This window comes from Zingiber officinale, chromosome 3A (assembly GCF_018446385.1).
Source record: "Zingiber officinale cultivar Zhangliang chromosome 3A, Zo_v1.1, whole genome shotgun sequence".
Taxonomy (NCBI): Eukaryota; Viridiplantae; Streptophyta; class Magnoliopsida; order Zingiberales; family Zingiberaceae; genus Zingiber; species Zingiber officinale.
Window position 1 is genome coordinate 117,545,314 of NC_055990.1, and position 27,176 is coordinate 117,572,489.

General features: G+C 36.7%; 2 protein-coding genes across 7 annotated transcripts; both read left to right on the top strand.

Annotated features, from left to right (window-relative positions):
- Positions 1 to 336: 336 nt before the first annotated feature.
- Positions 337 to 3,928, top strand: LOC122052340. 6 transcript variants are annotated; one of them, XR_006131968.1, is made up of 10 exons: positions 337 to 440; positions 977 to 1,030; positions 1,223 to 1,282; positions 1,352 to 1,695; positions 2,325 to 2,451; positions 2,519 to 2,803; positions 2,893 to 2,994; positions 3,069 to 3,465; positions 3,566 to 3,592; positions 3,677 to 3,928. XR_006131968.1 is itself a non-coding variant. In XM_042613818.1 (9 exons), coding segments are annotated over exons 3-8 (975 nt in total). In that variant the 5' UTR covers positions 337 to 440; positions 977 to 1,030; positions 1,223 to 1,279; the 3' UTR covers positions 3,568 to 3,592; positions 3,677 to 3,928. The 6 variants fall into 6 exon arrangements, 2 of the variants coding, with proteins under 2 accessions (XP_042469752.1, XP_042469751.1); XM_042613818.1 differs by lacking the exon at positions 2,519 to 2,803; XR_006131967.1 differs by lacking the exon at positions 2,519 to 2,803 and having other exon boundaries at positions 3,069 to 3,592.
- Positions 3,929 to 16,856: 12,928 nt separating this feature from the next.
- Positions 16,857 to 17,209, top strand: LOC122050608 (V-type proton ATPase 16 kDa proteolipid subunit-like). Its single transcript, XM_042611500.1, has 2 exons — positions 16,857 to 16,978; positions 17,029 to 17,209. Exons 1-2 carry the CDS (start codon positions 16,857 to 16,859, stop codon positions 17,207 to 17,209), a joined length of 303 nt encoding a protein of 100 aa, XP_042467434.1.
- Positions 17,210 to 27,176: the final 9,967 nt, after the last annotated feature.

The window sequence follows — 27,176 nt, forward strand, 5'->3', positions numbered from 1 at the left end:
GACCAAAAATATCAATTTATTATGTCAAAATTTTTTTTTGATGGCATTTCCATGATCAAGGGATTTTTAGTAATCCATAGGATCAGATTTCATCTCATTCCGAGCTCTCTAAATATCTAAATCGCCCCGGAAAATTTATTTTATATATAAAAAAAATGAAATTTTGCGACGAATTTAAAAGTTCGTCGCAGAATCTGCAACGAATTTTAAAATTCGTCACAGAATCCGCAACGAATTTCAAAATTCGTCGCTGAATCAGCAATGAAATTTGCAACGAGTTATCCTTTTGTCGCAAAAGACCTAACTTTAACCACTCCATGACAGCCCCTTTGCCCTAACTTTGGTGGCGGTTCGATCCCTCCTTTTGCCCTAGCTTTGGTGGTGACGCAGAAGCTGCGATCCGAGGACGGAGGACGTCGGTTAGGGCGATTTCAGTCCAGGTAAACTTGTCTCCCTCTCTTCCAACTCCGGTGGCAGTTCGCGCTGGGCGGTCGCAGGTGCTCGCGCCTGCCTCTGGCTGGCCGCGGGTGGTCGCGGCTGCCGCTGGCTGGCCGCGGGTGCTGTCCCGCTGCTGGGAGGCCGCGCCTGGCGCTGGCCGGCCTCGGGAGTGAGTTGCTGGCCCTGGCCGGACGCGTGGGGCAGCTCCTTGCCCTGGCCGGACACTCGAGCTAGATCATGGCCATGGTCTGGCGGAAGAGGCCGAGGTTGGCCATTGTCGGTCGCGCGAGTCAGCGGCTGGTCCTGGCCGGCCACGGCCCTGGCCCTGTCCGACAGTGGCTACCACTGTCCGGCAGCGGCTGGCCCGACCGCAGGTGGCCCTTGATGTCGTTGGTCAGCCCTTACCCGGCACTTGCTGCCCTTGCCATGGCCAAGACGGCCAAGACTTATTGGCTAAACCAACCATATAGTCTTGTTTATAGCGACCTTATTTGTGTTATTTGACCTATATAATTGACTGTGTACATTGTTTATGCAGGTGTATAGTAGATGTGTTTGAGAGACACTCAACGTCTTTGTTGACCTCTGTTTGGTATACCTACACCCTTGACTTTAATTAATAATGATAGCATTAGTATACAATTTTATGTTATTTATTTTCATTTGTATGTGCGCTTGAAACATATTAGTGATTAGTGTATTTCTTGCTATATATCTAATATCTCATTCTTAAACTTATATATATTATTTGTTAATGCTCTGTATTTCTTGCTATATGTTATAGGTGAGTAGAGGTGATATCTATCGTCAAAGGAATCTCACACAATCTCTTTTAATAAATATGGTAAGTTTTTTTTATGTTATTTATTATGCATCATTATTTTTTTAACTTTATCCTATTTTTGAATTTCAGAACATCTTTAGACGGGGGGGACGTAAACGAAGTTCACATGGCCATGCAGCACCTAGCAGTGCACCTACGCCTATCCCTGATCAGCCTGTACGACTATCAAATTCACCTTCGCCAGTACAGCCAGGACCATCACATCTCTCTACGCCAGTTCAGGCAGGACCATCACATTCCCCTTCGCGAGTACATGCAGGACCTTCACATTTGCCGTCGCCAATACATGCAGGACCATCACATTCTCCTTCGCCAGTACCTTCACCGCAAAATTTGGCAGATCCGGTTCCTACCAGATACTCATTTTCTGAGACCCAAGATGTTCGAATATTTATTGTCCCCTCCGGAGATTCGTAAGTATAAAATTAATATCTTAATTTTTTATTCTATATTTTTTAAGTATGATTATAAAGTAGGATTAAAACTTAGTTTCATCACTTCAATTGTCTTTTCTTTAGCAAGTTTATTTAAATGTAATATTTAAGTTCTGATATGCATTACTTCATTCTATTCCTTGCTCTAATAGTATAATTGATTTACTTTATTTTCAATCATATCATGAGATTACTTAATTCTATCTTTAATCATCCTCTCATTATTTGATAAACTCTGAAAATTTTTTGATGTGCTATTTTATTTTCAATTACACATCCTTATTCTCAATAATGAAAAGTTCTAATAGTGGTTTGATGTGCAACCTTTTTTTTAATCAATTAGACCATTAGAATAGTGTATGATCATTGGTCATTCTTGCATTTTTGAACAACTCTGAACAATGTTTAATTAGCAATGATACTCTTCATATATTTAATATATTAAATAATTAGACTATTTAACCGTTGGACTAGAATGGATTATGGTAGTTACAAGACAGTCAATTAACATTACTAGTTTAGGGATCTTAAAAATATGGTTACTCCTATCTTATATTTTTTAGACTTTTCTTATTACTATTATATTTAATATTCTTCATTAACTATAGGTTCGAAAATTCGGTACGTGTTGTTCACGAAATTAATCAAATCATGAATAATCATTGGATGGGGGATTCTATGTCTTATTCAAGCACTCCATCATCAATGAAAGAGTTATGGTGGAGCGAGTTTAAGGTATAAATGATTCATTTTATATCTAAAAATTAAATCTATATACTTAATTATTTTATTTCCTATTCAGCGGATATATAATTGGGACCCTGCATATGAATTCGAAATTAAGAATAACTTCAAGAAAAAATGTGGCGATCACATTCGTCATACTCTTAGTCATGCTAAACAAAGGGGTAAAAAACCACTTTGTATCACAGAGGATAATTGGACTAAGATCAACAATTTTTAGTCAACCAACGAAAGCAAACAACGAAGTCAACAGAATAAATTAAATCAATCTTATAATTCTGGAGACTTCTCTGCTACATATGCGGGAGGTTCAATTAATATCGATGAGCATCGACCTAGAATGGTAAATATTTAACTCTTCTACTAATTTTTAACTCTCTCAATTGTTTTTTAATCCGTCATTATTTTTTTATTTCTAATCCTTTTTTTTAGACCAAAGATATGGGGAAAGAACCTTCATTCATTGAAACTTTCACCAAAACTTTTACAAAAAAGGATAAGTCTTGGAGTGGGGCTAGAGCAAAAGCAATAAAGGTTTGGATTAATTAAAAATATGTGTTTCTAAATTATTGTTACAATAAATTTATTTTAATTTTATAATTATATAGGACAAATACGATGAGCTCGAGATAGCACATAGAAGTTCATGTGCTAGTGAGGAAACTGAGTCATCTGTTGGTAAAAATTTGGATTTGTGGTTGGAGGCTAGTGGAGGACAGAAAGGGGGAAGGATATTGGGAATGAGTTCTTTAAGCAAAAATCATAGAGTTTCCCGTAAATCATTTTCCACCCCAACAGCAGTCACGACTCAGATCAATTCCTTGACTGAAGAGGTTTCACATTTAAAGGGCATAATATTAGAAAGAGATGAAGAAAGAAGAGCTAGAGATGCAGAAATGAGAGCTCTCCGTCAACAACAAAATTTAATTATGAAACATCTTCAGTTAAGTTCCGCTCCTTCCGATTTTGGTGACGATGGCGACGATGGTGGCGATGGATCTTCTTGTATGAATTTTATTTATCTCATAATTAGTATTTTGGAATGTTAGTTGTTCTATTGTAGATGTTTATTTTTTTGTTAATAATACTAATTTTTTTGAAACAGGATTGGTCAGACACAATGAAAATCAATGTTGGGAGTAACTAAAAAATTATTTTTTTGTTCATATATAGTAATTTCTTTATTGTAATTATTGATATTGTTTATATTATGCAGGAAGAAGATGAAGAAGATAGAGAAGATTTAGTCATATTTCGGATTTTGTTGAAATATGGATGGTTTAGAACTTATGATGTTTGGATTGTATGGATATTAGATCTTTTGTGATGTTTATATTTTGATGTATTATATGTTTGGCTTGCAAGGATATTAGATCATGTTTGTATTTTGATGTATCATATGTTTGGATTGTAAGTATATTAGATGATGTTTGCATTTTAATTTATGGAATGCTTGGATTTTTTGTGATATTTGGATTTGATGTGATTTGGTTTATGTATAATTTTATTGTTAGATATAATGTCTATTTATTAGATGCATATTTGTGTATTAATCAGGTTAAATATAGAAATAATAAAATTTAGGATGGCGGTTGTTTAGTTTTGCGACAAACTTTGCGACGAAAATATTTTTGTTGCAAGCCTATCGTAATATATCGAAAAAAACAGTACTAAATTTTGCAACAAATTTTCAGATTCGTCGCAGAAATCTGCGACGAATTATCAGATTTGTTGCAAATTCTGCGACGAATTTTCAAATTCGTCGCAGAATTTAAGATATGTAAATGTTGCGAATTGTCACAGAATTCGTTGCAGAATTTGCGACGAATTCTGCAACAAAAAAACTTCGCAACATGACTTAGATTCCGCGACGAATTTTCAGATTCGTTGCAGAATCTGCGATAAATTCCTATATTCGTCGCAAATATCTGCGACAAATTTGATAATTTGTCGCAAATTCTGCGACGATTTTTGTGACGAACGTGAAATCATTGCAAAATTCAAAATTCGTTGCAAATTGAATTGGTCAAGGTTTATGATCTTCCAACTAACTTGCGACGAAAATATAATTCGTTGCAAACTTTGCGACGAATTTTAGTTTTGTCGCAATTATCAGCAACGAAAATAATAATTCGTTGCAAAATCGGCGACAAAATATATGTTCGTCGTAAATTATTTGCGACGAATAGTGTGACGAATTTTATTTTCGTTGCAGATTTTGCAACAAATTCTTTTTTTTTGTCGCAAAATATTTTGCGACGAGATCTTTGCGACGAAATATATTCGTCGCTGATTTCGTCGCAAACCAAATTTGCGACGAATTTTTTTAAAAATTCGTCGCCAAATTTGTCGCAAAAGGCAGTTTTTTTTGTAGTGAATGCTAACCGCACCAACACGCAGGATCCTTTCTTCGTCATCACCCCCCGTCATCTGCTCATGTAAGCTTTTCTTGCGGGTGCTAGATTGACCAGGCTTCACAGTGACTTTCCGTCAACACCAGCAACAGCGCGATCCGCCTTCGTCCGACTCAGTTTCCGGACGGGATCACCTACCATTAGTATTAGATCCTGATGGACTTTTGATTGGGCTCACCGCTAAATGGAGCAACACAACTAGAGGTTTAAATTTTAAGTTTTACAATTTTTTATTTTTATTTTTATTTTTTGTTGTCGTAAAAGAATAGGAAAATAGAATTCGAAGAAAACTCAACTGCAACATCTACGACCCACCGTCATTCAAGAAAAAAAGAGTTCACTTATTGTAAGCTAGTAATGAAAATTTTCATCCTGATGAGTTAGGTCGCTTTAAGAAAGAGTTCAAAATACCACAATACGAAAATGAAAAAAATTCTCCAAAAATACAAATGGACAAAGGACCACGTTAGAAAATCAGAGGCAGACACATTACTAGATGATTCACCTACTGATATCACGTGCAGGATAGGTAAATACAAAAATGCATATGACCTCTACTTGCAGTTAATCGAGCTCCACGAGAATCTCTCGGGACTAGAAGATAAGCTCCGAGTGGATTAGCTCAACGAACGAGTTGTACCGGAATCTATGTTGCTAGGTATTATGGAGAATAACCCTACCAATGGCTCAATATATAGGTGTAAATTCAAAATTTTAAATGCAGGGAAAAAGAACAATAAAAAATAAGTGCCCTGTTTTAATTTATTTATTTTTACACAACTCAAACTATATATTGCTTGAGGTTTGAAAGGGGAAGGAGTGCTTAAGGTGCAAGAAGTTATTACAATTATGATAAAATGTGAATACATTCGTCCCAGTGCTCTCGTCAATCTGTCCCAAGATTAATACGGAGTAGATAAATTACAGACGGCTACTAGCTTTTGGAATAGTGACTAGCACATAAGGGAGGTATTTACCTCGGCTTTATCGAGATTTGAACCCCAGATCTCATTGTGACAATACCTCATGTGTTAGCCATTAGATCCATCCGAGAGGACGCAAGAAGTTATTACAAGAACCAGCGTGTGTGGAAGAAATCTAAGGATTGGAGCTTATTAGGTAATTAACCAATTTTAGTATTTATACAAATTCTTTTTTCAATATTGATGAAATGTATGATAATTTAGTTGATTATGGTTCTGCTAGTTTAAATTCAAATTATTTTAGAAAATTAGGTGATAGAAATTTAAAGGATTCTAAATTAAATTAATTAAATTTTAAAAAACACATAATTAAATTCAAAAAATCAGAGTTTAAATTTAATTAAATAAATTAATCAAAATAATCAGATTAATTAGAATAATCAGATTAATAGAAATAATCACATTAATCAGAATTATTTAAAAATAAAAAAATCAAAATTATTAAAAAAATCTGAATTACATAAATTTAGAATTTTTTTTTTAAAAATTTAAAAGTTTCAAAAAAAATTTAATTCAGAAAAGTAGTTTTTAAATCTAAAAAAATTCAAAAAATAGGGTTTTAAGTCATGATATAAAAATGAAAAATTTAGAAAAAAAAAAAAATGAAGAGCACATCCTGTCTAGAAGCCTTGTGTACCACTACACTCGTCGAATCACTTCCTGGAGCAATCGAGCAGAACTTTAGCCGTACAAAATATGAGCATGAGATTAATTGATTTGATGTTGATTTTTTATATTGAACCTTGAGCTTCAGCCTTCTTTTTATAGAACTCGATAATACTTATCCAGTTATCTAGAAGCCTTCACGGTGCTTGGACTGTTGACTCAGTGCCAATTGACTTGGTAACCTTCAATTGCTTGGACCAACTTTAGTCGCTGGTGTGTGATTCATACGTATGTTTTCATTACTATTTAGCATGCATTTATTTTATTACATGAGCATATTTTCTATAGTTTCATACATTTTATATATTTTTTATCTTTTTAGTTAAAAAAACTATTCTTCAAAAAGTATTCTTTTGTGTACCTCACTATTTAGCTTGCATATTTTCTTTTATTAATAGGACGTAAAGTTGGAGCTCAAATTGACGAAAAGCCTTGAAAATATGCATTCCAATATGATACATGGTCAAGACTGTGTCCCTCACTACCACTTGACAAGGAGAATTCTAGCATCAAACACACTCTGATCATGTCATCTGACATAACTGTGTTCGATAACTACTGACATCCAGTGGCCCACACTGTATGGTCATGCTTCTTAACACAATCGTAGTATGGTGGTGACACCTCTATTTTTTTTTAGGAAAGTGGTACTAAACTTAGTAATCTCTTGATGCCATAAAAGAACCAAAGGGTATCTATTTAAGGGATTAAAGGGTTTCTCATGACAAGAAATCCTTGGGAAGAGTTGTTTTTCAAGGAGCCGCCGCAAGGATTCCATCCACTAAAAAGAATAGACATCTTCCGAAGACAACATCGACATCTATGGCTGAGTGTCCTTACTCTTCTCTCTTTCTTATGAGTTGTAGAATGCTTAATTCTATGTCTTCGGCTTTTATCTCTCCATCTCTATGGAGTAGTTTATTTAATTCTAGAATTAAGGAGTAATCCGATGTAGAGTTGGCACTTGTGTTTTATTAATCTCCACTTTTTGATGGATCAAACAGAAGCGATAGAGTGGAGAGGATGGGGGGCAGGAGTAAATATCGCTTGTTAAAACTTTTTCTTTTGTATCGTAAAAACAATCAGAGTGTAACGAAAAATGATAAGACAAATTTAGTTACTTGGTTTAGAGTTTATGACAACTCCTACTCCAATACCTGTGATTCTTGATCGCACCGATGGATAATCCACTAGATTTCTTCTTTCCAAAATCTTCAAAAGAAGCAATTCATACAAATAAAACTAGAAGATAGTAACACACTACTATCTTCTTGAAATTAAAACAATGCAAGCTAATTAAAATTATACCGGTAATAGGTAGAAGATGAAGCTCTGTCGACACTTCTTAATGGAGCAACTTGCTTGTGAAGATGAAGCGCAGAGTAAGAGCACGAATAGTAGTTTTGCATAGAGATGAACTGAGAATTGATCCCTTGCCTTAGACCTTGAGCTTCCCTTATATAAGCTTGGTTCGGTTGACCGAAAAGTTGTTTGATCGATTGATCCTTTCAGTCAACGGATCCTCCTATCAATCGACTAAACCCCTTGCTTCCCTTCTCTGACAAGATCCAATCTCCGCCCATTTATGAGCATTTATGGTTTGGTCGACTGAACCCCTTGATCGGTCGATCGATCTATGCAGTTTTTCTATTTGTCGAGATTCGCCATTAATTCTTTGATTGTTCGGTTGACCAATCCCAAGGTTCGGTCGATTGATCGGCCTGACTTCCATGTTTGTTGTGGCTTCATTTGATCTCTTCCATGTCACTTTCGTTCGGTCGACCGATTAGTCACTTTACCAAACTTTGCCTTAAACTGATCTCTATTCGGTATCAACTTGGTTCGATCAACATCCTGTTGTTCGGTCAACCGATGACTTTGGTTCTTACAAAACAGAGTTAAAACAAATACTCCTGCAAAACAAAGTTAGCACAGTGATAATATATGATGCATGAGTAGTAATATGCATGAGTAGTAATTGACAGTAAAATTGTCTTGATCTCAACTTAAAAACATTCCCAGTTTCTTCAGTTGGATGTGCAACTTAAGGTTGTTCCTTTTCAGAACACGACCTCACTACCACTCCTCTCCAGTTGCTTACCTCAATCCACTTGTCAAACATTGGTCCTCCAGACTTGTTTAGACTTTACCGCTTAGTATCAGATAGTCTCACCAGGGCTTCCTCTCGATACCAGGTCCTCCAGACCTATCGAACTTCCCTACCAAGTGTCGGGTTCTCTCGACTCACTTGGACTTCTTGCCTGGCTTCCACGATCTGCTAAGACTTTTTCGGTTGAGTAAACATCCTGTACACTTAGTAAACTTGTTGGATTACAATAAGACTTAACTTGAATTTTTGACAACATCAAAACTCAAGTTCGATCTAGTACACCCTACACCAACACTTTTATCGCATGATGTGTTTATGCTTGATTTGGTTTTAGTATGCTGACATGCTATCGATGCTAGAGTGTGTATTCACAAAAGTAGTTTAAAACCTCTCGAGGATACCATTGACTATTATAGAACGTAAAGGGTTTACTCCGATTTGAGCTCACGAAGTAAGGGATAGAAGTCTAGGGAATCATGTGACATCGTGACATGAGTCTCCCTGAGAAAGCAGTTGCTTTAATATGACTACTACTAAAGTAGATTTGGGTAGATATAGCGGTATTTTCTAAGAGGAGATATGGGTTACCTTGGGACAGACTACCTTCAAGCATATCAAACACTAAGGTAAAAGAGGAAATTACTATTAGAATATCAACGATCATTGTGGTGAAATTGAAGTCCTAAAATTATCTTAAAATTTGATTTTCTCACAACTTCTCTCTTTTCTTTCTAAATTTGTTTGCTTTCTTAATAAATTCTCTTGATTTTGATTCATTTACATAGCCTACTTTGTATTTGGACTGATATTCAACCTTACGGTATGAAAGGATGATAATTTATTACTTGATGACAATAGTACACTTGCAAAAATCACACATCAGTCGCTTGGAACATGATCAACTCCAATTTTTGGCCGCGTCACTCAGATCTTGGATTTGATCTCGCTTTGTCCTTTCCAGGTGTCTAGGATAGTTCCAATCTCCCTAACCTTTAGGTCAACCAAACCACCTTCAGTCGCTCAGATCCTATAAGCATCCTCCATCAACTCCTGCTTCCTATAACATAGAGTTAAGCACCATACAATATGTTGTAAGTACTCCAGGATACTTTTGATGTGGTCAACCGAGTTAAGTTAGGTCATGTTAGTGTTTGATACATTGTGTCTAAGTGTACAGGAACTTAGGAACACAAGAAGTCGAATGGAAGACATAGGGGATGAGAAGGATGGCGCAGGAAAGGAACCGATATGCTCGATGCACCTGAGGAACGAGAAGTTGTGGAAGAATATACCAATGGATGAGAAGAATGCTCACGGTGCTTCCGGGACGAGAATCCGGAGCGGAAGTCTGCTTGAGGAGAAGGCTGGAAGATGAGTTTAGGTGAGCCTAATTTCGGATGGTCGAAATCACTTAAATAAAGCTGCTAGAATTTGCCAGTAGCTACTCATGGAAGTACCTTCAAGCTCATGGAAGGCGCCTTCGATCCCTCATGGAAGGCGCCTTCGATCCCTCATGGAAGGCGCCTTCGATCATGTTGAAGGCACCTTCAAATGATCGTTAGCCGAAGATAAAGTTTTATCTTCAACAATAAAACTTATTTCGGCGCCTTGGGCCACCTTGAAGGTGCCTTTAAGCTATAGATAACATTTTCCAGGAGTTATAAAAAGACCCTTGGACCTAGGAATTCAACAACAACTAAACTACAATAATTGTATTCAATTTCCTAGTGATTTCTGGGCTTAGAAAGTGTGTAAAAGACTTCTCCACCTTCAGCAAAGGAGTAACTTCTAGTGGAGCATTCTTCAACGCCTTGGATTAATAACTACCTATGTTGTAACTAAGTGAACATCCGTCTTACTTTCTTTAGTTGTTTTGTTTATTTCTGCTTTATTTTAATTGTGCTATCTAATTAAGTTGAAAGATTGAGAAAGGGGTTATTTTTATTTAACAAGCAATTCACTCCTCTCTTACACACCACATGGGACTAACAAGTGGTATCAAAGCCAAACCACTTCAAAAGGACTAATCTCCTCTAAAGCAACAAAATGATGGCCGGTTCAAGTATTCATCTACCGAAGTTCGAGGGAGATTTCACGTAATGGAAGTATCGGATGGAGATATTTTTAAAAATAAACTTTGAAATTCTTCTAATCATGAAATATGATTTTGTAGCTCCGAAGGACTAACAAGGAATTGAAAAATTAGAGTACTTATATACAAAGAAAGAAAAAGCTAATTTCGTGGTGAACTACAAAGTAGAGTTCCATCTGATGAACATTCTTCCGCCCCAGGAGGTCAATCAGATCGGCAGCTACAACTCTACCAAGGAGCTCTAGGAGAAATTTCTGGAACTACATGAAGGTACTTCAGAAGCCAAGTTAGCAAGATGGGGCATCCTCCGAACTCAGCTAAGGAATATCCGGATGGACAATGGAGAGAAGGTAGCTCAACTCTAAGCAAGGATCAAAGAATTCATCACTCAACTCATTAATCTCGGAGAATTGGTAACGAACCATGATTCTATCTGGTATGCACTCAATGCTTTTCCAGAACTCCTGAATGATTATCCTTAGTAGATGCATACTACATTATCTCTAAGAACTTTGAGGTAAGTACACTAGAAAATTTATTTTGAACTTTCAAACTTCACGAAACTAGATGTGAAGATCCCAAAGAAATTGAGAAGTCGAACAACAACCTTGCCCTAAAATTCTAGAAGGACAAATAAGACTCTGAAGCTTTAATCGATGAAGAAGAAGTCGCCCTAATGGTAAGAAAATTTAGTAAGTTAATTAAATTTAATAAGTCGCAGGCAAAAAAGTACTTTTAGAGCAAAAGGAAGGTTCGATGGTATAATTGTCAAGAAGAGGGGCATATCAAGGATGACTTCCCCAAATTGAAGAAGAAGGAGAAAGATAAAGGTAAAAGACCAACAAGAACAAAGCACAAAAATTAAAGGTGATGTGGGACGAATCATCGTCATTAGAATCGAATCTAGAAGAATACGTCGGATTAGCCCTGATGGCATATCACCAGAGGAATGCTAAAAGTTCCTTAGAGATGAGCATCGACGAAGGAGGAGAATCCTCAAAGGAAAGTAGTGACGAAAGCAGAGGATCTTCATAAGAAAGCAGTAATGAAGGGGGAGAAACAAACCACTAGGTAAGTGAGGTACGCATACTATCTCTTAGACAATCTTACGAATTCATTAAGATGTTGCCTAAAAATATGTTAAAATTAGAAAAAGATAATTCTAGGTTAAAATTAAACTTAGCAAATTCATGCCCCTTAGATATGTATGAGAATTTAAAAATATAAATTGAAAACCTAAAAGCAAAAATAAAGAAAATGGAAAATGACCAAGCATGTTCAACCAATTTTCAAAAATTAAAATTTAGAAATTATGATAGAATCAACTGGTACATTAGAAATCACCCAGACCAAATTAGGAAAGTCTCTAGGGATTATGTACTATCAAAATTTTTAGTCAATCTAGTAGGAAGAAACCTATATTATGTTCCAAAATCTTTTTTAGATTAAATTTCTTAATTTTTAATTTATTAGGATAGAAATTATTTCAAAAAGAAAACTATTTTTTGAGTAATCTTTTTATTTGTATTCTTTTCTCAAAATTTTTATACTGATAGAACATTATATTTTTTGTTAAAATATATATATATTTTTAATTTTCTGATCATATTATTGCTCAAAATTTTATATGTGAAAAATAGATGTATTATCTACTAACCGAAAAACTTTTAATTTTTTGTTTATATTAAGATATTTTCTATGAATTTTCTTAACTAAAATTGTATTATGAAAACTGAAAATATTTTACAAATTAATTTTTGAAATATTTTATTTTTTACGATAAAATATGATGTTCTTTGTCATAATAAATTTTTTTGATATTTTTTGAATATTATCTAAATTATTATGAATGATTTTCTGAAAAGTTAATTTTTAATATTAAAAATTCAAGAAAATATAATTTTAGAAGCTTTGATTTTTTTGGCATTAAACTAGCTTCTTTACATATCTAAAAAAATTAACAGAATTTTTAAAGTTGAAAAAATATTTTTCAAAGACTTATTTTTGAAAAGTAGGTTGTTCTATTGAAATAAATAATTTCTATTCGATTAAATAATATTTTACTGTGAATTTTTTTTTACTGATATAGATTATTCTATTTAAATTTGATAAAAAATTTTAAGATTTTTTAAAGTCAAAAAGTAATTTTAAAATTATTTTTTATCAAAATAGAAGATTAATTAGTAAATATAGAATATTTTTAAAAATTATTTCTGAAAAATATTAGTCTACTAGTAATTCGTGTTTTGTACCTCTAGAAAAGTATTTCAAATTTTTGTAACTGTTTCTTTTATTCTTCCCAATTTTTTGATGTGATCTAAGGGGGAGAAAGAGATATAAGTTAAGAGGGAGTTGGAATAATTGAAAATTTATTTCTATATTTGCTAAATACTTAGTGTTCATTGCATAATTAGTGTTAAATTATAATTTTCATTCACTAGTTAGAATATTGCATTTTGTTTTATCCTAAATTTAGCTCGGGTTGTTGTACATTTAAAAGGGGGAGATTGTAAGTATCACGAGATAGTTTTGATGTGATCAACCTATTAGGACTAAATGAATTTAGATATCTCTAAAATGATATAATATTATCCACTTTAAGTCTAAGCCCTCATGGTTTTGTTCTTGGGTTCTATCTAAAAGGTCTCATACCAATGGAGATATCTTTTTTTTATAAACCCATAATCTTTTCCATGTATTTTCAATATAGGAATATATTTATAACTTTGCAACCCAACAATCCCCCTTAAACAAAGGACCACAGGGTTCCTTCTCAAGCATTGAGTCACTCTTGACCTGCTTAGGACTTCCCCTCGAGCATCAGGCCACTCTTGACCTGCTTAGGGCTCCCCTACTTCATTCAAGGTTTCACCCACATGGTTCGATCTTAGATTATGGCTCTAGCTTGTGCTTCTTCTAGCTGTTAGTCCGGTGAAGAGTAACCTCACTCTGATACCAATTATTAAGACTAAAGGAATTTAGATATCTCTACAATAATATAATATTATCCACTTTGGACCTAAGCCCTCATTATTTTGCTCTTGAGCTCTACCCAAAAGACTTCATACCAATAGAGATATCTTTTTCTTATAAACCCATGATCTTTCCTATGTGTTTTCAATGTGGGACTATGTTTGTAACTTTGCAACCGCAACACAACTGAGCAAAGTTAGGTTCTGTTGATATTTGATGTCTTGTGTCTAAGTGTGTAGGAACTTAGGAGCACAAGAAGTCGAGCGGAAGACATAGCAGATGAGAAGGATAGAGCTGAAAAGGAGCTGATGGGCTCAGTGCATCTGAGCGGCGAGAAGCTGTGGAAGAGTACACTGGTAGACGAGAAGGACGCGTGCAGTGCTTCCTAGGGACGAGAAGCTAGAGTGGAAGTCTGCTTAAGGAGAAGGCCGAAAGATGGGTTCGGGTGATTCCAATTCTGGATGGCTGAAATCACTCACACGAAGTTGCTGGAGTCTGCTAGTAGATGCTAGAGGAAGGCACTTTCAAGCTCATGAAAGGTGCCTTCAAGCCCTCATGGAAGGCACCTTCAAGCATGTTGAAGGCACCTTCAAATGACCATTAGCCGAAGATAAAGTTTTATCTTTGGCGATAAAACTTATCTCATTGAAGGCACCTTGAACCACCTTGAAGGTGCCTTTAAGCTACAAATAACATTTTCCAAGAGCCATAAAAATGCCCCAAGACCTAGGAATTCAACAACAACTGAACTACTATAATTATATTCAATTTTCTAGTTATTTTTTAGCTTAGAAACTGTGTAAGAGGTTTCTCCGCTTTCAGTAAAGGAGTAACTTCTAGTGGAGCATTCTTCAACTCCTTAGATTATGTTATAACCAAGTGAACAACTGTCTTACTTTCTTTAATTGTTCAATTTATTTCTTCTTTATTTTAATTATGATATCTAACTAAGTTGAAAGATCGAGAAAAGGGTTATTTTTATTTGACAGGAAATTCACCCCCTCTTGCCGGTCTCATGGGACCAACATATGTGTTACCTAGTATCTGATATACTTGACCTACTACGTTTTCTCACTTACTTGGAATTCACTCCTTCAAGATTTCTTACTTACTTGGAGTTTACTCATCCAAGATTTCTCACTATATAGGGTTCACTCCTTTAGGATTTTCTTTCGCCAAGTATTTGGTCCCCTTAGTCAGCTTGGATTTTTTTCTTGCTAGACATTCTGTCATCCTTGACTTGTTTAGACTTTTCCTTACCAAGGTCACCCTTAACGTATCATGACTTCTCACTTTTTCCTAGGCCAACCTTGACCTATAAAGACTTCTCACTCTTACCTAGGTTAACTTTAACTTGTTAGGATTTCTACCCAACTACCAAATATCTTATCGCTCTTGACTTGCTAGAACTTTTACCCACTTATTTCTAAACATTCAGTCAACCTTAACCTGTGTTGATCAACCCTTTGTCAACCTTGACTAAACTCATTAAACCCTGAGAATTATACTAATAATCTCCTAACTAAACATATTTACTTGGTCAATCTTAATTAGACATGAATATATTATCAAACACCAAAGCCTTGGAGGTTGATTGCATCAATAATTTCTCTCTTTTTGATATTTGACAATATATTTTGTAGAATGGATGCATGCTAGAGGGGGGGGGGGGGAATAGCACTCGTTGTCACGCCCCAGAGGAGTCCCTACCGAAACTTTCGACAGCATCTCCCTTGTACTGGTGACAATCTAAGGCATACATACATACAAAATGCATCAGCCACATACGGCTAGAATATACACACAACCATGTAGTTAATAATGCAGCCCACAAGGCTGAAACATAGCATAACCACGCAGTTAATAATGCAGCCCACTCGGCTGAAACATAGCATAGTGGAAATCCCAAAATAACGAACATGAAACAAACAAAACAACTCACTGCGAGCCGACTCGGCTTGACACATCATCACCCAACCAAATACAAGATACCACAAAACAAAACTCCATATAAAAGAATACACAAATACAAGAACAAGTACAAAACAAACAATACGAAAGGAAACACTAACGAAAGGAGAAGCTCGATGTGACATGGGACTGGCGGACAGGATCTCCAGGCTACTCAATAAATCCTTTACCTGCTACCTGACGAAATAAACCAGTTTTCGGGGTGGTGAGTACTAAGACTCAGCGGGTAATAGACAGATAGTGCATGAACATAATAAAGAACTAGAGATACAAAGGTATACAGTCTCATAGGGATAAATAACAGATACAACAGTGATATCATAATAAGTGTCCATACCTGAAATCATATCCTAGGCTAGTAATAGAAGGTCAAGTGTAGCAAAGACCTCCTACAGTACTGCTCATAACTACATGGGTAACATATGAGCACTACAAGAAAATTGGGATTCTACAACATTTAAACGACAACGCTTTTTATAAAAAGCGTTGTCTATTTTGTTTTAACAACGCTTTTAGTGAAAAGCGTTGTCTATTTCATTATTTTCTTATTAATAGACAACGCTTTTCTAAAAACCGTTGTCTATTAGTGATTTTTACGGGTCAAAGACAACGCTTTGTAAAAAGCGTTGTCTATTAGACTGATTTTTAGTGTCTACGACAACGCTTTTTTAAAAGTGTTGTCTATGTTTAAAATCTCATCTAATTCTTGATTAATACAAACCGTTGGATCTAAATCTTGATTAATACAAACCGTTGGATCTAGGTAAGGAGTAGAAAACCCAAACCCTACTCCCAACTTCTATCTTCCGATCATTTTCAAGTCCCGAACCCTTCTCCCAAGTACTCCTCATCTCGCGCAGCCTTCTCCATCTAAGAGCGAGATCAGATACGAGGGCATCCTCTACAGCATCAACACCGAGGAATCCAGCATAGGCTTGTGCAACGGTATAGTTTGCTTTATGTCCAATTCCTCGCATCTTCGCTTTTCTCCACTCCCCTTTGCGCTGTTCCTCATCAAAGGGAACATTTTTTCGAACTTTTTTGGCTGGATTTTAGGGATATTATCTTTGTTTGTGGCAACGGAATAAAATCTCGATCACATTTTTTCTTCGGATCTGACCTTTGCACGCCTGCCTCTTCTTCCTCCTTCGCAGGAACTAGGGTTTCATCGAGACTCCTCCGCCACGATGTCTAGCTTCAGCGGCGACGAAACTGCCCCTTTCTTCGGATTCCTCGGCGCGGCCGCAGCCCTCATCTTCTCCTGTAATTTCCCCCAATTTCGGCGACCTTTATCTCGGACTCCTATTCCGTTCGAATCAAAAGGTTCGTTTCTTGAAATGTTTTTCATTCTTTTGCAAGCATGGGGGCGGCGTACGGCACGGCGAAGAGCGGCGTCGAGGTGGCGTCCATGGGTGTGATGCGGCCGGAGTTCATGATGAAGTCGATAGTTCCCGTTGTCATGGCCGGAGTCCTGGGGATTTACGGTCTCATCATTGCGGTGATCATAAGCACCGGGATCAACCCCAAGGCCAAGTCGTAATACCTTTTTGATGGGTATGCCCATCTCTCTTCTGGCTTGGCTTGTGGTCTTGCAGGACTTTCAGCTGGTATGGCCATTGGCATCGTGGGAGATGCTGGAGTCAGGTAGTTGTTGTTTGAGATCCTTTCTAGATTCGATAGTGCTCTCTATTCCTCTTTTTTTTTTTTTTTGTCTAATTATTGACTACGAATTCTCTAACCTTGTCTTCTGTTATCGCATATTTAGTCCATTTTTCCTCTGATAGTCCTTTCATAAAAGAGCAATTTATTTTTCTAGGTCATGTGTGTAAAATTTATTTACAGTCGTATTCCTATTGTGTATGTGTCTTTCATCCATTCTTTGCACTATCTATCTATATAGGAGTCCTGGAGGGATCGTGCCTTAGCTTGTTGTTGTTGTTATTGAGAGAGCTAGTCATTGACTAAAAAAATTGGAATATTTACTGAGATGCTTGTAGTTTCATATGCAGATCCCACATGAATCCTTAGATCTATCGATTTCAATGATTACTACAAAATTTTCTATGTTTTAGTCACTTTGAAAGGATAACAAACAATGTTTGTGCCCATATTTTGATTACTTACAGCGTTTAGTTTCACTACATAAAATATTGAGTCTTATTTATGGATACAAATAGCATAGACATATATGTGCTTTATTTCTATGGAATTTACCAAAACATATACAATCAAAGCACTTTTTCTATAATTGTTTTTTAATAAAAAAAAGGTGTCAGCTTTGCATTGTGCTTACAAAACCATCTTGCAAATTTAATTTTTTAAAGATGTAGAAATAATAAAAGGTCAAAAGAGCTATTTTGAACTACATGTAATTTGATGAATCAAAATGCATGTATAGGTAGTTATGTAGATAACGTGTATTGACCAACTAGACATCTGCAGTAGTAAGGTTGGAGAATATTGGTTCTTCCATTATGGTTAGATTTATCACATTGAGTTTGAACAAATGAGTTTAATGAAAATATGAAGCAAATGTGAAGCGGTTGTTACCTTAGGAGTACGTGTGAGTTGCATCTGGGATTCATGAGTAAGGTTATGGTTAGATTTATCACATTGTTATAATAGTTGTCAGTAGTTTTTTAAGTCAAATGGTTTGAGCTAATGGCCTTGTATTACATTTGCAATTCTAATATCTATTTGTAGTTTATCATCTACGTGTTTGAACAAATGAATTTAATGAAAATATGAAGCCAATGTGAAGCGGTTGTTACCTTAGGAGTACGTGTGAGTTGCATCTGAGATTCATGAGTAAGGTTATGGTTAGATTTATCACATTGTTATAATAGTTGTCAGTAGTTTTTTAAGTCAAATGGTTTGAGCTAATGGCCTTGTATTACATTTGCAATTCTAATATCTATTTGTAGTTTATCAGCTACGTGTTTGAACAAATGAATTTAATGAAAATATGAAGCCAATGTGAAGCGGTTGTTACCTTAGGAGTACGTGTGAGTTGTATCTTGGATTCATGGGTACATCTTGTAAGAATAAGATAAGCATCTAAGGTTAGTATTATTTACATGGGTAGTTTATTGTTAAAGCCACAAGCTATTTGGATTAAGATCATTTGTTGTTGTGTCAGATCTTCAACCTTTTGGAGTTTGGATGAGCCAAGTTCTCCAAATTTGCTCCAAATTAAGTGTCATCTTATATTGTTTATAACCAAGTACATCAATCCACATGAATTAGGAATTATGAGTTTGATGCTTGTAAAGCCTGTTTTCACTATGGAATATAACTTCGTAAACTGTTCCAGTTAAGATCAACTTGTGGCTGGTGTTTAAAAAGTTGATTTTATTACCTGAGAAAAAGAAAATTGAAAAGTCCAGTAAATTTGTATCTTCGCTGTAAATTGTATAACTAAAAAGTTGAAAACTTGGGAGAGCAAAGAACAAGCTGCATGAGATCAGTTTAATAAAGCAGTCAGATAGCTGCATGCAATTTGAAAACTATTTTACATCAAGGATCTGAAAATCTTCATTAAGATTAGTGTAAATTTTGTTTCTTTTGGTAGAAAGTCATGATGATTGTTTTGTTTCTTTTGAGAGCCATCAGTAATGCTCATATATGAACTTGAAACATATTATTGCTACTTTTGTAGGTGAATACAGGACAGTCGAGATCAGTACACTAAGGATCGTCTGGATTCAGTAATTGATCAGTACACTAAGCGTATGGATTCAGTAACTACTGTACTATTTTGAGTAAACAAATTGTTGGCTACTTCAATATTAAGTATTAAGTATTCAGTAAACAGATTGTTGGCTAAACAGATTGTAGCTGTTCAAAACAGATTTTTTGTGCTCTTTTGTTTTATATGTGAATATCACTATATATTTTGAAACTGAATTAGTGTAAATTTTGATATTTACTAGCTTTTCATGTAATTAATATTACTTCAACGTCATATTTCTATTATTTTTATGAGTTTGAAATCATTAACTGAGTTGATTATATGTAAAATTCGAATCTAGACATGGTAAAAGAAAAATAATAGTTTCGTAAATATAAAAATAATGATTTTTAAATATTTTTTTTTATTTTTTTCTTTAAAACGACAACGCTTTAAAGCTTTTAAAGCGTTGTCTTTTCTACCAAAAACAACGCTTTAAAAGCGTTGCAAAACGTTGCCTCTGCATAAAACGACAACGCTTTTAAAGCGTTGCAAAAGCGTTGTCTTTGGTACAAACGACAACGTTTTAAAAGCGTTGTCGTTGAGCAGACTTTTTACAACAGTGCCTTTAACAACGTTTTTTCAGGCAAAAAGACAACGCTTTAAAAGCGTTGTCTATTAGCTTTTTTCTTGTAGTGGAGGTATATACATATTACCAATAAGCAAACCAGTGTCTAAACCCATACCTCAGGTATATATCTCAACCTATGTGAGCATATCAGCATAAGTAAGCAACAGTAGCATAAATAAACAATAGCAGCATAAGTAAACAAGCATAAATAAGCAATAGCAACATAAGTAAACAACAGCATCATAAACAATAATAACAACGTATGCACAGATGGTCACCCCGCCTACCTCTCTGCACCACGACCCCTGTATGGTCGAGAAGCCGGATCAATGACAACTATACCACTCAAAGGCCGCCACTACTCTCGAGTGACCGAGTGGGCACGCTCCAGCTACCACTACCCATGAGTGGCCGAGCGTGCGGCCATGGACAACGACCCTCTCAACCACAAGGGAGACATGGTCGCCGGCATGCATACAATGACATGATGCGTAAAATGCAACAATCATCATTTATATATAAACAGAAAACAGGTATGCTACATGAAGCCAGCATGCTCAGTAAGGTATGTAAACATACAACATTCAAAGCAAGTAAACATGGTATCCAGTATCCATATATCCAATATCTACTATCTAGTATCTGGTATCTAGTATCCGATATCTGTTAAATATCATAGATAGCAACAAGAGACTATATAGATACATAAATGAGTAGCTCAAAGATTGAGTCGAAGTATCAAACGCAGGAAAAATAAGAGTGGAGTCAAGATGAACACAATAACTATCTGAACATTTAGCTCATGCACCAAGATCAATGTGCTAAAGAGATAAAGCAAGAAATATCCGCCTTTATCTCACGATCGTGATAAATAATCCCCATGTCGAGACGCTTGTCTCAATCAACGTCGTACAAATCATATATTGTACAATTTAGCTAATCAGATAAGCAACAACCAGCTAAATCAAAAGATCCCATCCCATAGAGGAACCCTATTCAAATTGATCATTAATTATCTTTAATTAATGATTAACGTCGATTACTCTCAACCATGAATCCTTAATTACAATCCATTCAATACTACCAACAAGAAAACTGTATAAATCCAACCCATCACCACTAATCACAATATCGATCTAATGATTCCGACAACATTCATGTACTCCTCTAAATTAACCAATCTGCTAATCAACCAAACTACAACTGGAAATAACATCAAATCTCACCTCGTATCAATTAATTATTTCCAAGGATTAATCTAGATTCTTTTTCATAGATTAAATCATACCATAAATAACTCCATTTAAACTAGCATTTCAAATAGTACTCAGCAAATTCTTATGATGGTCACTAGTGGCTCATGGATGAAGGGGTTCACATCTGAAAAGATGTTTGAAGCTCTGGATCAACTACAAACAATGACTTCTTGCTACAAGGGTTGTCCCAGCGACCACAAATATTCCCAAACCACCACAAACCTCAATCTACATCAACCCTAAATCAAAACAGTAACGATCATGAATCCATTAATTAGTCTTGTAATTCAAATCAAGCTTAAATCTATATCCTTACCACATATTTGTGTCGGAAATGCCCGGGCTAACGATAGCCCTAGCTCGGTGACAGATTTTGGCCGATTGTGGTCGCTTCAATGGTAGCAACACACAGCGGTGGTGGTTCACAGAGGTAGGTTGATCGGAGCTACTGTGAAGCTACTGCCGGAAGAAAGGTGGCTGATCTAAAGGCTACAAGCATTTCAAACCAATTTCACATAATCTGATTCATATACCTAAATCATACCAACAAGCGTATGTTGGAACGGTTAGCACTAACGGTCTAACTCAAGTTTTGATGAATGACAAAGTAGGTTAAGTTAATTTCGTTGTTATCTAACACTCTGGTCGAGTGTGCAAGAGAAGCCCAGATAGGTCGACGGGCTAAGCTGATGTCTGGCACGAAGCCCAACTAGGTCGACGGGCAGACTGGATAGCTAGCACGAAATCCAAACGGGTCGATGGGTTGACCAGACGTTTGGCACAAAGTCCAACTAGGTCGACGGGTTGATCGGATAGCTGGCATGAAACCCAGATGGGTCGAAGAGCTGACCGGATGTCTGACAAGTAAGTGAAGGTAAGTCACTAGAGGGGAGTGACTATGAGGACGCGTTCCCAGGAAGGGAGCTTAGGCGCCGATCCGACTTAGAACCATTTCGGAACTCTAAGTCGAGATCTTAACTAGATTCTGATCTCGGAGAGACGGAATCTAATTAATATTCTGCTTAATTTTAAAATTTTGCTAATACTCTGTGTTGTATGATATATCTTATATTTGTCTTCGGACTAACGTTTTCTTGCAGGAAGGAATCTATTGAAAACTGAGGGTCCAGGCGTCCGGGATGGTTCAGGGCGCCCGGAGGTGAAAAATTATCCTCAACGTCATTTCGCCGCATGGAGCTCACTGATTGGTTCGGCTACGTCACATCCAGGGCGCCCTGAAGGTTCCAGGTGCCTTGAACCTCCTATATAAGGAGGATCAAGGCTGAAGCTCTAACAACAACTGACAATCTACTCTCCTGTGCTTCTGCGACGTTGCGAAGCTACTCCGACCACGAGTTGTTCTTTTGTTTTCTTCCTTTTGTCGGTATTGTTTTTCTATTAGCATTCCTATAATTTAGTTTGTAATCAAATATTCGAATTGCTAGTGGATTGTCCATCGAAAGTACCCTTGCTGCGAGCCTTGGAGTAGGAGTCGACAAAGGCTCCGAACCAAGTAAAAAATGATTCTTGTTAGCATTGTTTTATTCTTTCTTTTTGCATTTACTTTTCCACTGTGTACTTTTTTAACAAGTTTTTAATCGATATTCACCCCCCTATCGAATGCTTACGATCCAACAGCGTATGCACTGACCAGAGGATAATCGGAGAAGGAAAGTGTCGGGTGTGGTGGTCAGCGATGATGCAGAAAGGTGGAGGGAGATGTGGCCTGCGACTATAGTTGGGAAGAAGAGGTGATGGCTCTTCCCGATTCCACGAGCAAAGGGGATAGGATTTCCCTAATTCCCTTGTTGATTCATTTTCTCCCAGCATCAACAACGCAATTAGGCGAGGTAGCTGAAAACCTAGGGCGTCGGTGTTCTACTGTCAAGTCTCACGGCGGCTGGCGGCTAGCACCTGACGGTCGGCGTCGATTGGCATTCGGGGGTGATCCGGAGAGGAGAAAGGAGAGGGCGAAGGAGACGGGCGGTGAGGATAGCAAGGGCACGAAGGATTGGCAACTCTAGCATCCTAGTGTAGCTTCTACTGGAATGACAAGGGTCACCGGTGGTGGTGCGGCATTCGTCGGGCGGCGTCTACGGCGGTAGGCAGAGGCGAGAGGAAGAGGAAATGGAAGAGGAGAGCTCGGGCGAAGATGTGTGCAGCGATGAGAGGTGAGGAAAATAAAAATAGCAAATGAACTTAGGTTTTGTTTAATCAAACCCTAAGTACACTCCTCAATCAACTCTCATTTTTGGGTATTCCAAACAGGCTTTCTCTATGCCGGATAGCTTTATCCCCTTAAACGGTTCATATGAACTCCGTTTAAATCTCAAAAAATTTCTAAAAATATTCTCCCCCACTAATAAAAATTTGGTCCCCAAATTTCCTGCTCAACTCGGGAACCTCATGCAAGAGTTACAAACAAACAACAAACTCATAAACCCCTCCATCCAAGATCACAACAAATCTCCAACCGTAAGAGATGATTCTGTGGGTTATGAGTTCACTCTGCTTCCACTACTCCACACTGCTACCTAGCCAACTATGGGTAAATCAACTACTTCCGAAATACATCACACACACTATCAACAGATCCACCAACATCTATATAGTGCACTCATACTATCCGTCTGTATGAGGGTAGAGAGCTATACCAAAACATAGCTCTATACTCATGGTCTGCAGTAAAATCAGCCAAAAACATAAGGTGAATCACGCATTTTAATCCGATACAATACTCAGAGATATACTATAAAGTCCGGTAATATCTCTACAGTATAACCTTGCTAAGCAATCCAAAGGGTCCACCCTATGGATCGGTAGAGAGTGAACAAAGCTAATCAACCAATCAACGATTACCTAAATCGAATCATATCCTTTTCTATGTCCTGGTTAATCTCATAACAAAGTCCATTATATCATGCTCTCATTCTCATTCTAGTATCTGAATCAATCGTATACATGATGTCTCTATTCATGTCGTTCCACTAAAAATGGGAACGCCTCCAGACTCTGTATATCGGTATCACCCACATGTATCATAAATCTGGGTCGATGTGCTTCCTGAAGTAACTCCTCTCGGATAGGATCTAACTCAGGAATACACATAATCTCTCATGGAAATAATGAATCCCGTATAGAAGATGTCACCACATTTTCATCATGAAAATGATGGTTGCAAACTCCAAATCATGAGCCGGATAATTTTTCTTATGATCTTTCAGCTGTCGAGAAAAATGTGGTCTACTCAACCATGATGTTTCATAACTGCACCTAACCCCTAGTATGATACTTCTGTGTAGAATATAAATCTGTCTAGACAAGAAGGTGAAACTAAGATGGTGCAGTTATCAACGTTTTGTTTCAATTCATGAAACTAGTCTCAAAAGCATATGTCCAGGAAAATTCCACACTCTTCCTAGACAGTCAAGTTAATGATATAACAATGCTGGAGAAACCCTCAACCAATCTCTGATAATATATAGCCAAACCAAGGTAGTTGCGAGTCTCCTGTACAGACTTCAACTACTCCCAACTGCTAACAACTTCTATCTTCTGTGGATCCATAGGTGTACCCCTACTGGTGATCATGTGTTCCAGAAATCTCACAGAAGACAATCAAAATACGCACTACTGAACTTCACATATAGATGTTTCCATCGAAACATCTCTAGAACTATGTGAAGATCATGTACGTGATCCACCTCGGATCGGGAATAGATCATAATATCGTCAATGAAGACAATGAAAACTGATCTAAACACCCTAGAAATACCAAATACATCGAGATCATGAAAACATCTAAAGCACTGTAAACCTACATGATAATATCAATGACTCAATGCATCCATACAACAGACATATTCAAAAGAAAGATCACTAGCAACAAGTCTGTAATATGATCATCAATTAAAATCACCAACTCCATAAATATCAAGACATTCTACTCCTCATATCACTATTAACATCAAGCACCAAATAATAGACTACCAAATCCAATATCCTCTAACAGAATATCAGAAAACAACTTACCACAACATCTGATATCACAATATCCATCAATCTCAAACAATTCTCAACATCAATTAAACCTAATAATTTTCTTGTAATCAATTCTCATCTTGGTACACTATCAAGATGTAGAAGTATATCATCATCCTACCAATGGTGTATAACTATTGAAGTCCAAGGGATATCCCTTGACTTCCTGATCGATAATCAACAACTCTCCAAGCGGTAGAGATACGATCCATCCAAAAGATATGAGTATAAAAACTCTACCCATCAGAGAATATCACCACATATCTCATAATCATACCCGTAAATGTCTTCCTACAAATGTCGATAAAATCTCAAACCTCCTAATCTAACATATAAACTTCAAGACCTTTAGTAAATGATTGTGTGGTTAAAGTCTTGAGCTACTTATAGAGACAATGATAGTTGAGTCGACTAACCATTGTCTTGTAACACATCATACTATGATTGCCCCAGCTGAGGTTCAGTAACCCCTAGTGAAATGCACACAAGGGTAGAGAAGCACTATCAACTAATAGCTAACTGACATAACTGTCAATCGACGCTCTGCTCCTCGTAAATCATCATATGATATTTCCACTCAGTGATGGTGGAACTTCCTAGGTATTAATCATCTAACACCACCTTTGTATCACTGTGGGTCATAAATCCCTAAGTACCATCAAGGATATCCGTGATCAGTCCATGAGTCAAGATCTCCCATGGAACAACATTAGGTGAATCGACTGGTCATCGCCTTATAATTCATTATGCTACTAAAGGAGATAGAGGAGTACACTCTCACAACATCACCAAGGGATATTTTGTTCCCAAAATTTGTCTTCTGTATCTTCCTTCATGTGGTGCCTGATCACGCAAAGGATATGCAGCTAACATCATATTCTCCATACCCGTACAAGTTATATATCTGAATGTACTCACCAAGTTATACAACTATATAACGATTGTATCTCGTAAATGTTAAGCAGCTAGCTCTGCACTTTTCCACATCAGTGGAGGTCATCTATCTCAATGTACCTTCAAAGCTATCCAACCAGGTACAGACAATCCATGGTCAAAGTACCTATGGAACATGATACATCGATCATCTACAGACTAGTCAAGCCAACAACGATATGCGACTAACTCAGTCAATTCTACGTCTGTGCAAGTCATGAATTCAAATATGCCTTCTAGGTTATCTAACCAAACACAAATAACCTAAAGGTCAAAATCTTCATAAAATAGAGTAAGTCGGTCTTCTACTAACCAAACTAATAAAAATAACTCAGTACTCTACTAACTACTCCAATAAGAATGGATTAGTCCTCTACTAACCAAGTCAACAAAGGTAAATCAAACCTCTACAGACTGAAGCAACTAGGATAAACCAATCCTTTACTACCCCAAGTCAACAAAGGTAAATCGGGTCTCTACTAACTAAAGCAACAAGAGTAAATTGGTCCTCTACTGACCAAACTGTCAAAAATAAATTGGCCCTCTACTGACCGAACCAACACGAGTAAATCGATACTCTATTGACCAAGCCAACATGATATTTAGCAAATACTATCCACTACCAAACTAGTGATAACAGAAACTAATAATACCGGTGGTATGTTAAAAGAAATCCCATAAGACTGTAATCCTTGATCTCCAGTAGGGTCAATCATAATTAGTGATTGACCCAACACATGTGATGTATGCTACAAACAACTAGACAGATACTAACAAAAGAGTACTAATACATGACATAACTATCAGCACAACTATGCATGTACAAACAAAAATGTAAGATAACAATATGTAAACATTACTCCTATAGCTTGGAGATTCCTGTCGCTTCCTGGTCCCAAAACTCGAAAAGTCACATCGAGAAACCAAATCATGGAATACCAAAATAAAGAAAATAGGCCTCGTAAACCTGACTCTG

Excerpts from the sequence above, each read along its gene's own strand:
- LOC122052340 (XM_042613817.1), top strand. Across the intron at positions 1,696-2,324 it reads ATTGTCCCCTCCGGAGATTC|GTTCGAAAATTCGGTACGTG; the intron begins GTAAGTATAAAA and ends CATTAACTATAG. Across the intron at positions 2,452-2,892 it reads TATGGTGGAGCGAGTTTAAG|ACCAAAGATATGGGGAAAGA; the intron begins GTATAAATGATT and ends CCTTTTTTTTAG.
- LOC122050608 (XM_042611500.1), top strand. The coding sequence starts at position 16,857 with ATGTCTAGCTTCAGCGGCGACGAAACTGCCCCTTTCTTCGGATTCCTC. Across the intron at positions 16,979-17,028 it reads TTATCTCGGACTCCTATTCC|CATGGGGGCGGCGTACGGCA; the intron begins GTTCGAATCAAA and ends TTCTTTTGCAAG.